Source organism: Zootoca vivipara, chromosome 12, assembly GCF_963506605.1.
Source record: "Zootoca vivipara chromosome 12, rZooViv1.1, whole genome shotgun sequence".
Lineage (NCBI taxonomy): Eukaryota > Metazoa > Chordata > Lepidosauria > Squamata > Lacertidae > Zootoca > Zootoca vivipara.
In genome coordinates, this window is record NC_083287.1 from 5,377,844 (window position 1) to 5,392,871 (window position 15,028).

General features: G+C 44.2%; 1 protein-coding gene across 1 annotated transcript in view; it reads right to left on the reverse strand.

Moving 5' to 3' along the window:
• The window catches only part of POU6F2 (POU class 6 homeobox 2), a 303,696-nt gene that overhangs the window by 69,428 nt on the left and 219,240 nt on the right, over nucleotides 1–15,028 (reverse strand). Inside the window, 1 exon segment of the mRNA XM_035129851.2 lies at nucleotides 4,471–4,784. Within this exon segment, the coding sequence (XP_034985742.1) occupies nucleotides 4,471–4,784 (314 nt within the window).

The window sequence follows — 15,028 nt, forward strand, 5'->3', positions numbered from 1 at the left end:
ACCTTTCTCCCTCCCTCATGTTAGGAACTCTGGAAGTACCTTCTCCTGCAGGTTGCAGAAGTAAGTCTATACACCTGAAAAGCCTGTTTGTGCTGTAAATTCATGAATACCACAATCTATGTGAAGCGTAACACCACCAAACCAGGTCAAAAGTGTGGTCAAAGAGAGATGGCCCTGGTAACCAGTATAGGTAGCCATATATACTGTTACACACACACACACACACACACAACATGCAACCTGGAAATGCGGCACTGTCTGCTGACCCAAGTGCAAAACAGTAATAAAATCATAGCGTGACACAGAAAAATCTGACAAGAATCATTCTGAATTTTGTAGCTCTATTTGCAGCCCAACACCATCATCAATTTAAAATCAACCAAAGAAAGTAAAATACCTCACTCAGGTATATGTAACAAAGTCACTTTCATTTAATTTTCCGTCTGAAGACATGACAGCACCTGTACATTTTTAGTTATAATTGTTGTTATCCTTCAGAGCCTTTTGAAATAAATGCAATCATCCTTCTGTATTACTGGCTTCTCCCTGACAATCTTTCTAAGTTGCCCTGTTCTAAACCAATATCTTTCAGACAGCCGCTGAATAATGTAAGAAGATAAAACCCACATGAAAAATCAAGAATTCAGAAATGAAATTTAACCTGTCAAATTGTAACTTAGTTGATCTTTATTCCCTTAATATTCTTCAAACTGAAACGGCTTCGTTCTAGTTCATAAAGACCATTTACCTTGGAGGCTATTACTTCCTAGAATTTAATTCCAAGTCAATATTTAAGTTAAAGCAACAGACAAAAAACAAAAACAAAAACAGACACAAACAAACACAAACCGGCTTCTTATAGGCTTTTACAATAGTGGCGATGGAAAATGGTGTCAAGTACCTGCTTCATGCCATTGTAAGTCCCCTTGTTCTAATGTAGGCATCAGCAACTAGAGAGATGGGGGTAAAATCTGGCCAGTGAGGAATATCATCTGGTCCCTGAGCTGCCAGTTTAGAGGCAAGAAACAGTGCACTGTGGCAATAGGATCGGTTGGTACCTGGAAAATACAGGGGAGGAGGATGGTCCTCCCACACTCTGATCCTTCCTCAGAATGGTTTCCCCATAAAACTAGTGGCCAGCCAAGGTTCAGGAGGAAACAACAAAACAAAACAAAACAAAACATCTCCCAGCCAATCCTACAGAAGCATTAAAATAATTTTAAAGATGGCAAACATACAGTATTTACTCATCTATGCTGGCTTGGCAGCAGCACTGAGACGATGAAATGTACCACACCTGTAGTTCAGTCTTTGGCATGTTGACTCAGAAGGAATTTCCATTGTATTCCAGTATGCATAGGGTTAACGGCCGGGGGGGGGGGCACAGACCAGGGTGCCAAATCTGGGACTCTAGGTCTCTCTGTACAGCCTTAGCTGACTCTTCTAAGGGCATTCCCCTTCCCCAGGCCACTCTCCTCACCAGCCTCCTCAAGTGCTATCGACTGGCTTGAATGTGTCCTAGAATGGTGATAACACCATTTGCTTGCCTGATGGAGAGAATATGTTGGGACGTGTGTCTAAAGCTCTGACTTTAGCATGGCTGGGATGTAGCCTGTAGAGAAGGAAGAAGCACATCCATTGCTCTGCCCACTTTTGTGCAAGCGTTCCTCACACGTGCATAGTAATCACTTTCATTCCTGGATCCTATCTACAGGTAGAGAGGTACCTTGTCCATACAAATGGGAAGTCATCTTCTGCACTTATCACCCATTAATTAACATTCAGCCAGTAGCATGGCAACATGGCACACAGCAATATTTATTAGTATGTGCATATGAGTGAGATTTTCCCATCTCCTCTTTAATCAATACAGTACTGTATAGCAAATCAGGTCAATAAGGAAACTCTTTACAAACTGGGTGAAACTCTTTACAGAATTGACATACATTTTACCATCTGGTAACATTGCTGCAGATCAAAAGGCTGTTAAAGGGACAACTTCAAGAGCCAAAGATAGAGATGTGGGGTGGCCAGAATCCTTATCTTGCATGCCCTTTGGTGGATTTCTCTTCTGTTTATGTTTCAAAATAAAATTGGCTGCTTTCCCTGTCTCTTGTGAAGGATAGTTACCACAGAGGACTTGTCCATACTACATTCATATTGGTGGCTTCCCCCAAAGAATTCTGGGAAGTGTACTTTGATGAAGGAGGTGAATCTTCTCTCTGGCAAATACTAATCTCCTCTCACCAATCCCAAGAGTCACCTGGGCCAGGGTTTAAGGTTGCATTCCCACGCACATTTAGGAATAAGTCTTACAAATAAGCATGCAAGGGGGTGTGGCTGCATGTTTGCAGTGCAGAGAACATCCCAAATGAATGAGACTTATGTATGAGTTTCCCCAAAGATGCTGGGTGATGAACTAATAAAAACCCACCCCACTTCCAAAGCTGTGGGGTACACATTTCCCTGGCTTTCCTATACTTGTGCCTATGGCTTATTCTGTGTAAGTTGCTGATAACGCACTAGAAAAAGAGGCATTTGCCATTCAATGAAAAGCAGCCTAGGAATTCCCACTGTTCGGTTTTGCTTCTTTCTTATTGCTTACGTACAAGCTGCTGGTTTGGTACAGCATGCATACAAAAGATTGATTTAAATTAGCTGGCAGCAATCAGCATGTACATGCAACCCCTGCTGGGTTCATTTTATTTTCCCTGCGGTGAGTGGATCATTGCCTTCCTGAGGAATGAAATGGACTCTCCTTTGTTACCACATGGAGACTTAGGGTACATTCACACCAGCTGTTTTTCACAGACTGCTGTTCTTATTTGCAGATGCTTGCAGACTGCACTATACGCCTAGTCATCAATACCACCATACTCGTTCTCGTGTGTGTGTGTGTGTGTGTGTGTGTGTGTGTGTGTGTGTGTGCAGCCTGCACCCCTTCTTTAAATAGGTACAAATGATAGTGCAATGCTATATACACCTGGGGCAAACCAAGAATGGAATAGTTTGCAATTAATGTACCCTGTTTCTCATATTTTAAGACATACCCATAAAATAAGCCATAGCGGGATTTTTAAGCATTCAAGGAATATAAGACATACCCCGAAAATAAGACATAGTGATAGGCGCAGCAGCAATGCCGGCCGCGGCAGGAGGAGAAGGAAAAAAATAAGACATCCCTTGAAAATAAGCCATAGTGTGTTTTTTTGAGGAAAAAATAAATATAAGACATGTCTTATAATATGAGAAACACGGTAGGTCTTGGTGCTTAAGAGTGGGTATAAACTGGCTGAAAGTTGCCAGGGTGTTGTGGAAAAGTATAAGGGGCAGGTGACCAGAAAGAGGTGGAGGACAAAAGCCACCTTTTTATGGGCAAAAGTTGATTTGGGGAAAAAAAAATATTTTCATTCAGCCTTGAACAAATTGAACCCAAGTCCTGTTTTGGGGTTCCCCATAGACATCTGGTTGGCCACTGTGAGACCATGATGTTGAACGATGTAGGGGATTGGCCTGATCCAGCAGGCTCTTCTTATGCCCTTAAATCCCTGCTCGGCCATGAAGCCCACTAATTGCCCTTAAGTCTCTCACTCACTCTCAACCCAACTGGTCTCACAAGATTGTTGTGAAGATAAAACGAGGGGAGAGTAATATCTCGGCCCATCAGTAGCTGAGCTGGCAGCTTGTGGGAGGCATCTCACCTTTCCCTTCAGTTATCCCATACGGTACCTCTCCATCTCTACCCACCTGCTCCCATGCCGTAGACAAGAGAAATAGTGGGTCAAGAAGGTGGTTTCTGCACATGCTGTAGATTTGAAGAAAGGGAGGGGCAGGTGGGGCTCATCAACCTGGGAAGACAGCCCATCTAGAAGAAGGAAAACTATGATCCTCAACCTCTGTTGCCTTGTGGGACATATTTGGGAGAAGACGGAAACCCTAAATAAATCCATAGGGAATTCTCTAAGATGGTTGGATGACATCCTTCTGACAACTCCTGCAGACAAGCTAGTGCCAATTGTATTGCTCTGCTTTCCTTTGGACCACATCAGTGAGGCCAAGGGAGGGTCTTGTTGTCTGGGCAGCCCAGGACCTCCATACGCCCAGGCTTGCGCCCTAGGTCACTTCAGTACTGCTAATGCAGCTGTTTGATTTCATTCCCAGATGTTTGCTCCATTGTCTCTCGAGAGTCAAGACCAGGCATCCCCAAACTGCGGCCCTCCAGATGTTTTGGCCTACAACTCCCATGATCCCTAGCTAACAGGACCAGCGGTCAGGGAAGATGGGCATTGTAGTCTGAAACATCTGGAGGGCCGAAGTTTGGGGATACCTGGTCAAGACAGATGGATGCCAGGAACGAAGTGAAAACCTGTGCAAATGGTGACTCAAACAAAGCGAAGAGGTATTCCGAGAAGCAAGATAAACTTTGGAAGAAGTGGCCAGAACAAATTCTCAGATAACCAGGGGGCTTACCTGGAGTGAGTTTGGTGATGTGAGAGGTGAGGGAAGGCCATGCCCTGGTGACTGGTTGGGCTTTTGAGGAGAGCTTGAAGACGGCTGAGCTGGTGGCGGCTGACTCTGGCTTTGTGTTTGCTGCGTCTGTGGTGGAGGCGGGGGCTGTGGCTGCTGAGGCTGCTGCGTCTGTGGCTGTGGCTGAGATTGATGTTGTGGCTGGCTGGCTTGTGGCTGTGGCTGCTGGCTGGTTTGGCCTTGTTGTTGTTGTTGCTGCTGCTGGAGATGTTGAAGCTGTTGAAGCTGCTGAAGCTGGGAATTCAGGGATGAGGTAGCTACAAGTAAAAAATAATAATAATATCAGAATTACACGTGTTTCTTTGCGTAGATTGCAAAGATATAATTTCAGACTCCAGAGCACTGTCAGAAGAGCAGAGGAGAAAACAAAAGCTGGCCACCTCTTTCCACCTGCAGATATAAAAGCTCAAAATGTAAGTACAGGCTCAATGTGCATGATATTTCTGCTCCCTCTGAGACACATTCTTACAGTAACAGCAGTCTTCACAGACAGCTCAGTCTTCGTTTGCATAGGTAGTGGAAAGGATTTGAACACAGATAAAGAAAGCGCCATTGGTCAAGCCTCTTGAAGGAAACGAGAACCCAGAAATTAGTGGGAGCCAAGAAAGTGGAAGCTGGAAGAACAGAAAAGATTGTAGGGCAGGTCTGAACCGCCAGTCACTTGCCAAGTGAAGAGAACCCGACAATTAATGTTTGGCAGCTGAACAGAAGCATTAAGAAACGTGCTTTGAGCCTGTGGGGCAGTTGCCAAACACCTGAGATGCCAAAACACATAGTAGGTGTTCAGTTCTATGAGTCTCAAATCATGAAGGCCTCCTATAAGAAGATACTGAGTAAAGTAATAGGTTAACATTTCTTAGCAACAGAATGAATGCTATCACTGTAAAACATGGACACCTAATCTGTGGCCCATTGGATGTCATTGAACTACAATTCCCATAATCTCTGACCATTGGCCATGCTTGCCTGCAACTCCCATTATCCAGTGACCATAGACCAATATTGGAGTTGAAATCTAATAACATCCGGAGGACAAGTTAGCCACCCCTGCTATAAATTGTGTGGTGACAATTTTTTCAGCAGTCAATGTTGTCCACAAGAAAGTGGCCTAGATCTGGGAGAGAGATCTCTGTTTGAATCCCCATTCTTTTCTTCTTTTTTCTTTGGCTTTGCAGATCAGCTTTAGACAAGCTAGTGTCTCTTGGCATCAGTTTCCCATCTGTAAAATGGAAATACCGGCACTTTATAGCTCACTTCATGAGAATGTGATGATGGGGTAACTGTACTTTTAAAAAGTCTCTAAAAGAAATCTATAATTGACAATCACAAGCCAAGAAGGAAATTCCTAGGAGTCTCATTGTGCAAATGGATAAGAAGAAAATGGCCTCAATTTGTTACAGCTGTTTTATAGCTGTAGAGATCTGCGGGCTGGTGAAGGATATTAAAAGGAATAAAATAAGATTCACTGCTAAAGTGCAAAGTTGCCTGGAAGCATGGAAGCATATGCACGGTGCCAAAGAAATTAAGATGCACGTCAGGATAAAACAGATTAAGACAAGAACTTTAGAAGAGAGCCAGAGCCCTGGAGATTTGCAAAACAATGTTATTTTAACTCTAGACACAAGCAAGCCAAATGCCAGCATTTTAGATACCATGGTCCTTAGCTTTAACTGGATTGTGCATTACTATAACTGAAATAGTATCCAGAAAAGATCAGTGTATTTACTAATTTTTGGAATGTTAATGAAGAAGAATTTCTGTATATTGGGAAAAAAATTAGACAACCCCTCTATGTAATATTTCAGAACTACTTGATAAGATGGGAATTGTTCGCTACCCTTCTTCATGAGTCCCTCGGGATTCAGATCTTCCAGTGTCTGTTGGTGCCATTCCCTAAAGGACAGAACAATCCAAGCACCCATTCCACCACACTAGAGGGGGGTTGGATAAGGTGGGAGAGGTCTCTCTGTCCAATCGTGACAAGCTCCAATGGTCAGTGGGTTCTACTCCTGGGAATCCTGACTGCACCCACCCAAACTGCAGGTGGGCACAAGAGACTGCTGGAGTCCCGGCTGGACGAAGCCAGCATATCCCTGGTGGAGAAAGCTAGTGTAGGGAAGGGATGGAGTCAGGACAGCCAAAGATCTGATGGCTCCAATCTGTGCCACCCTCTTCAAATTAAATCCTGCTTGAAACGTTTCCACCTTGCTGTGTACGGGCTCCAATCCGCTGTAGTGGGAAGCTTTAAGGTTTACCACCCTTATCTAGCTAGAGATACCTGTACACAACCTACTATGCTGGGATGGGCAATGAGCTCCACTGGGATACCCATCAGACTGTAATGCAATTTGGCTGCAGATAGACAGGGATGCATCAGTAGATATATCTGACTAGTTTCTGTGATTATAGCTGGATCAGGGTTACATGTAACCATCTGCAGCGCACCTTATTTTTTGTTTTAAAATACTCTTTCTAGTGCCTGGAAACACCCAGCATTTAACTCAGTGATATAGCCCAACATTATCCTGCTATAGTAAAGGTAAAGGTAAAGGGACCCCTGACCGTAAGGTCCAGTCGCGGACGACTTTGGGGTTGCGGCGCTCATCTTGCTCTATAGGCCAAGGGAGCCGGCGTTTGTCCGCAGACAGTTTTTCCGGGTCATGTGGCCAGCATGACAAACCACTTCTGGCAAACCCAGAGCAGCCCTAGGCTCTGTGGTTTAGACCACAGCGCCACCCGCGTCCCCTCCTGCTATAGTAAATGGCAGTAAATTTGTTGTTTTCATCATTTTATATGCCACCTTTCTTCTAAGGAACTCAGGATCATATAAAGGCGAGACCATCTACTCGATGCGACCTAGCCTAGCAGTACCTAGCCTACTCTGACTGGCAACAACTCTGCAAGGACTGGAGCAAAGACCTTTTCCAGACTCTATACCAAGATTCAGACATGCTTTCAACATTGAGCTATTCTTTCCTTCTCAAAAGCTCTGCTGGGAGGATGGCAACATTCAAATGTAGAACCCCACCAGTACAAACCCACCAAGATGGAATGACCCAGGCTTCCTGAGATAATTCCCCTTCCCCTGGAAGACCTTAAGACCCAGCTCCTCTTCAGTGGTCAAGAGATCTGAAGCCACAGCCATGTGGACAAATATCAGTTACACCTGCTGGGTTGGAATCCTGGCACTCCCATCCCCTCACTATTCAATCAGGTCCAGAGATCTAAATCCAACATTTTCCATATTTGCAAACTGTAGTGAAAGGATATGTACTTAATATCAATCTGAATTTTTAGTGTAAATGTCGTATATACCAAGATGCCAAAGGGAAGCATGTCCAATATCTTTTCCTAAGTATTACTGGAATTCCAGTTGTCGCCCATCTTATAGTTGTGCATCTTGTTCTTCCTGCCTAAGTATAGAACCTTACATTTGTCCCTATTGAGTTTTATTCTGTTAATTTGGGCCCAGTCCTCCGATATGTAAAAGTTGTTTTGAATTCTGATTCTGTCTTCTGTGGCTCTGCTACTGCTGCTGGACTTTCTCTCCCAATCCTAAAAACTGTCCTGTTGGAAGGATCCTAACAAGTTGTTATATGATGATACAGGCACACACACACACACACACACACACTCCGCCAATTTATGCACATTCAATATGTTTGCGACCGTGCATACACGCATCATGCAGAACCTGGAAGTGATCCAAAAATGCCAAAGAAAGAGGTGGAATGGGGTGGGGCAGAACAGGGTATTTGCAGGCTTTTTCAAATGGTGTTTCAAATATACGCGATTTCACATGGTGCCTTGGAACGTAACCCCCACAGCTGCCTGTATTGCAGTTTGATTTTTAATGCAGTTTTAATGTTACTTGTAAGCCAGCTTTAATGGATTTGTATCCTGAAAGGCAGGATATAAATAATTGCAATCAATCAATCAAATTAAGAGTTCCCTGTACACTCTAAATGTCTTCACATAGCTCAATGGATGCATATGGCTTGATTCTGCCTGATTACTGAAGTGTACTTGTAACCGTGGATGTATCAGGCAAAAGATCTGTTGGGCATCTAAAGCAACCCCTCTACCACATGTTCTATTGTGTTACTTCCCCCCCCCCCCACAGTCTTTTATTTCCATAATTCTGCAGATGTTACACAATTGTGCCTTAATGCGAAATAATGCAATGTACGATGGAGTAAAAAGGAGAAAATCATACATTAAGGCTATTCGTATTTGACTGAGCAGAGAATTTGGCTCTCGCTGTTTTGAGAAGACTAATCCCTTCCTCCCCACCCCCCACCCACCCCAGTAATGGAGAATAGATTTATATATTGCCTCAAACTGAAAAGTGTAACTAACTTAAGGATCTGGGCCTGTGCTGACATTGACATTGTCTGCTTTGCTTATCTTGTTTATCTTTTAATGAGCCATACTCCTTTTATTTCCTTTGAAGTAGATGTCTAGAGACTGAATGCACACAATGAATAGACTAATGTAAACCTGCATTTACACTGCTTCGTATTATGTAATGAAGGGTGTGGGCAAATGCCTGTTTCCCCCCATACATGCTCAATTTTCTCTTTTGAGGAGGGAAAAGTTGCTGTTTTTATATGATAGGGGTGGGGTGGGCAAAGAGGGTGAGGCTAAAACTTGATGCCTCAACAGATTACTAATGGGTTACAGAGCATATTACTTCTAGATCAGTGGTTCAAATCCAGTCTAGGTCAATACAGGGAACAAAAGTCAAGGCATTCTGATGGTTGTAGAGTGTCCTATATTGTTTAAAATTAATTGGCTGTCTCCTAGTAAAAATACATTGGCTGCAAAAGGAACTGGCAGCCTCTGACTACCATAGAATCATGTTTTGGGTTTCAGGGCAGAAGTTTAAGAACTCAAGAATGAAGAGCATAGCTGCCAAGTTCCGGCCTGAAAAATAAGGGACTGGACCGGAAGTAGCAGACCGGAAGTAGCGCTGCCGCCATTTTCGAACTGGGCGGAGCATGCTCAGAAGCTACTTTTGATGCGGCTCTGCCCTGTTCCAAAATGGCCGCCGCACCAGAAGTCGCGCTGCAGCCATTTTGGAACTGGGCAAAGCAGCATCAAAAGTCGCTTCTGAGCATGTTCCGTCTAGTTCCAAAATGGCCGCCGTGCCAGAATAAACCAGGAAAAAACAAAAAAATCCGTTTTTTCAGCTGGGAACAGCTGGAAAAATGGGGTTTCCCCGGGGAATACGGGAGACTTGGCAGCTATGACGAAGAGCTAGACCCAGAGTTGAAAGCAGCACCCCTGTCCTGCCTATTCCAAGATAACATGGTGGTGATTGTGATGGGATGAGTGCGAGTTTACTGGTGAATCTGCATAAACACCAAGGATCTTCACATATTGACAAGAGTCTCATCATGTGTTGCCTAGCTGTTATGAAAAATCACCAAACAGTGATGGACAATGTGAACCGACCACAGATTTTGTACACCCCCCATTTAATACCGTAGCTATGGTTTCCATGTATATTAACTTCCGAAGCAATCATCATAGGGTTGCAAATGAATGAAATTGTTGCACTTAGGTCTCACTAAAACAAACGGGAAGAGCTGGCCGTAATTTAACTCATGTCTCATTGATGTCCGTGGGAATGTGTGCAGCTAATTTAGCCTGCTGGATTCAAATCAGATAGAGACGTTGATGAACTACTATGCGAACTTCCCAAATGATACTGTTCACATCACATGTCCATTTCCCAATATAATGGAAGACCTACCGTGTTTCTTATATTTTTAAGGCATCCCTACAAAATAAGGCATGGCAGGATTTTCCTGAGGTGGAAAAATATAAGGCATACCTCGAAAATAAGCCGTACCGGGTGGTGGAAGAAGGTCTGTGGCAAAGAAGGGTTGCTGCTGCCGCGTTAACCCCCGAGACCTGGCTGCAGCCTCAGCGCACAGCGCGTGCAGCCCCAGAACCCGGCTGTAGCCTTTGCACGCGGACACCCGGGACCCGGCTGCAGCCTCTGACTGCCGCGCGCGCAGCCCCAGGACCCGGCTGCAGCCTCTGCCTGCCGCGCGCGCAGCCCCAGGACCCGGCTGCAGCTTCTGCCTTCCGCGCGTGCAGCCCCAGGACCCGGCTGCAGCCTCTGCCTGCCGCGCGCGAAGACCCGGTGGGAGCAGGTCTGTGGTCTGTACAGATACCGGTACCGGTACTTATTTTTTAATTAAGATATCCCTTGAAAATAAACCATGCTGTGTTTTTTTCAGGAAAAAGTTAATATAAGACATGACTTATAATATGAGAAACACGGTATGCATATATCGACCTGGCCACATGTGGCCTTATTCATGCTCTCACTCTGCGTACATTCTCCACACTTTCATATGACACTCATCCAACAGACTCACAAAACACATTTAAAGATGGCTGTTGAGTAATTGCCATACATGTTTGCTAAACAACTGTTTATGCCGATATGCCTGGTAATGAATACATCCTGAATCAGACCTAGGGATTTGTTCTGTTGATAGGTTATCTTAATAAATAAGGGGAAAATAAAGGTTTTAAAGAAACCCTTATACTGGAGCCGGCCTCATCTATCTTTGCGTCCAAAGCAACATACTAAAAAGCCTTTACTCTGCATTCTTTTTGGGGCTAGCTACAACCTTAATTTTTTGCTCTCGAATAGTTTCTTTGAGAAGTTCATGCAACTTAAATATTGAATGCAACAAAATTCAAACATTAAGAAGGAAATTCCAATAACTTATCAATAATTCGTGATCTTTTAATATTGCAAAGTAAGGAAGTGTCTACCTCAAAACGGATTATTTCTCTTACCACCACCCCCAACCCCGTAATGTTGAAAATTGGAATCATTTTTCCGGGATGTTCTGGTTAGGAAGATCAACTACAGAGCAACATAAAATATATTTGAAGTTGCTTTCACCTGAAGGTAATGTAATTGTTTTCTTTTCCTCTTGGTTTATGACAGTGTTTTTGATTCAGTTTCCCTGTGTGCACTGTAAAAACTGTACTAACTTATTTTAAATGTCCAAATGCAAGAAAATGGCTGAAGAAATTAGGTTTTAATACACTATTTTCTTCCTTGGTGCAAATGGGAATTAAAACACCATATTGTATAGAGGCCTATAACATCATTCACTAGATTGGTTTGACTGAAAAAAGTAGCAGAGCAACAAAATGGTGTGTGGGGCGTGTTGGAATCCCATCTTTTATTTATTTACTAGTGTAGTTCAGCCCGTTAAATAAACGGGCACTAGAACATATGTGAGCGCTGCGTGGAGCACCGGATCGAGGAGCCGGTCTGCAGAGTCAGCGCCCAGCAACGCCGTGCTGGATTGAGGAGGCGATGCTCCGTGCGGCGTTGCTGGGCGCTGACTCTGCATACTGGCTCCTCGATCTGGTGCTCCACGCAGCGCTGATCAGCGCAGACCCGGCAGGCCGCCGGATCAAGGAAGCGGCCTGCTGGGTCGGCACCCAGCAGCGCTGCACGGAGCACTGGTCTGTGGAGTCAGCGCCCAGCAGCGCCGCACGGAGCAGTGCCTCCTCAATCCAGCACGGCGTTGCTGGGTGCTGACTCTGCAGACCGGCTCCTCGATCCGGTGCTCCGCACAGTGCTCACATTGAATGGTAGCATTGTCTAGCCCACATTTTACTAACTTCTTTACAAGAATATAATGGGGCACCTTGTCAAAGGCCTTGCTGAAATCAAGATACGCTACATCCACAGCGTTCCCTTCATCTACCAGGCTTGTGACTCTGTCAAAAAATGAGATCAGATTAGTCTGACATGACCTATTTTTCAGAAACCCATGCTGACTTTTAGTGCTCACAGCGTTCCTTTCTAGGTGCTCACAGACTGTTTGCTTAAGGATTTGCTCTAGAATCTTTCCTGGTATTGATGTCAGGCTGACTGGGTGGTAATTGTTTGGGTCCTCCCTTTCCCCCTTTTTGAAAATAGGGACAACATTTGCCCTCTTCCAGTCTGCTGCGACTTCGCCTGTTCTCCGGGAATTCTCAAAGATAACTGCCAGTGGTTCTGAAATCACCTCTGCCAGTTCTTTCGATAAGTTCTGAATGATTATATTGGTTGGAGGCGATTGGAAGAAATCCCCCCCACACCAGCTCAAACTGACTAGTGACCCTAGTCTTTGTTTTGCTCCCTCTTGATCATATGATTTCACTTACTTGCTTCAATGAACAAGAGTTGGGCTCCATTTAAACATGACACCCAACATGGCTAAAATTACATGGCCATGAAGAATTCCACACAATTGGTGTCACCCCCAAAACAGGGAACCCACTCCTATGCATACTGCCTTCAGGTGCCAGCATGGAGCCTGCACCCTAATGTATGTCCAGTGCAGATGTATGGTGTTTCTACTAGCAAGTGCTGTAGCCAACATCTGCTGGTGGTAATACACTGTCTAGAATAGATCATGTAAGCTGAGCTGGGTCATAGAGGCTGTGGCTGATTGGATTAGTTCGCCTTTTATTTCCCTTTCAATTCTACGATTTCAAACAGATTGGGAAAAGTCCACTTTGAAATGGCAGGATCTGAATTTCTACTTTGTTTCCCCCAGCAGAAATTTCAAGCGGTTTGTGTGGTCAAGGCCAGGCTACCTTCAGAACTATCTGGCCCATTCTGTGCATTTTGAATGCATTATCAGTGTGACATTCATTCATCTAGCTTGTTTACAACGAAACTGGAGGGTTGGTGGGTGCTTTTGTTTTGTTTTTGTGTCGTACGGAAATATTTATCCAGGAGTAACAAGAGTTTGCTTCTTTGAACATCAGTCATCATTACAAGTATCCTCAAAGAGACACTTTGAAGTAAATCATCTTTCTCCTTAACTAAAAGTGAAGTTACCACAAGTGAAAACAAGGCTTTCAGCAATACAATGGGATGGTGGATCAAAGTGTTTTGGTTGGGGGGAGTTTAAATGGCTGGTTTCCAATGTCAGCTAATCTAAGGGCTCCCCTCCCCATGACAAAACAAGTCACGTAGATAGCACCCTCCCTCATTTCACCAAGGAGCGCAGCACAGAGCATTGTGTCTGAAAGATGATTTAGGCTTGAGAAATGCTTTATCTGAGGGCCCTTGTTATACCTCTACACTGCACCTTGTATTAATGTCAGTCTGGGAAGCATCTGAATAAAATCAAGCACCCACTTTATTTAAACATGTGAATTTTCATTATATTCTTCCTCCCTCTCATCTTGTGTGTGTTAAGATGGCTTCAAAATAAATGAAAAGCTCTTTAGACCAGGGAATATCTCATGCTAGTAATTTGTAGTGAGAGGAAGACAATGGGACCCGCTCATAATAAGAGCTCTAGACACCGGTGCAATACAAATTTGTAACAACAGTATCCTAATAGTGAGGGAATCTTAACACAATAGGCTGTCTAGCGTGCCTAAAATCAAACCACCAGACATAATGCCAACATATTGACATTGCTTTTGCCCTTCCTTTGGTTTCCTTTGAAAAGGTATCTCTGCAGCTGTGCATGAATATGGGGTGTGCAGCCGAACTCCTACATTTGCCTATGCAGCCAGCAAAATATCTAATTAAACACATCAGGGTACCGCTTGTCTGACAAGTTATTCTTTGTCCCCTGCAGCTTGGGACCTCACCTAGGAATTGTGTGGCATTCACAGAGTGATCTAAAAGTGACTTTGAGGGCAATTAAGGAGATTTTAATGTACAACGGGCACGAAACGCATCCATTGGTGAAACTGAAGTACAAATAGTTATTCACTGGTGTGTTGTGGGGAGAGTTAAACATAGATATGCAAAAGTGAAATAGACAATGAGCACCATTGCCATTATAAGAAAACATGATGAGTTCTGGCACCTCTTTTTCTAGAAAAATAGCACTGAATTTATCACAGGTTAATTTATGGTTTCCCCAGTAGTGATGTATGGAAGTGAGAGCTGGACCATAAAGAAGGCTGCTCGCCGAAGAATTGATGCTTTTGAATTATGGTGCTGGAGGAGACTCTTGAGAGTCCCATGGACTGCAAGAAGATCAAACCTATCCATTTTGAAGGAAATCAGCCCCGAGTGCTCACTGGAAGGACAGATCGTGAAGCTGAGGCTCCAATACTTTGGCCACCTCATGAGAAGAGAAGAATCCTTGGAAAAGACCCTGATGTTGGGAAAGATTGAGGGCACTAGGAGAAGGGGACGACAGAGGACGAGATGGTTGGACAGTGTTCTCGAAGTTAGAAACATGAATTTGACCAAACTGCGGGAGGCAGTGCAAGACAGGAGTGCCTGGCGTGCTGTGGTCCATGGGGTCACGAAGAGTCGGACACGACTAAACAACAACAAATTTATCATATGCTAGAAAGCAGAGTGACAGAAGTTTGAAAACCTGGTTTAAATCAGGCCAACCTAGTGATCCTTCAACTTCCGTGAACTGAGACAACCCCCTGTTACAGCCGTTCTTAACCTTCCTTGGGTTATGGAGCTCTTTGAGGATCTGATGAA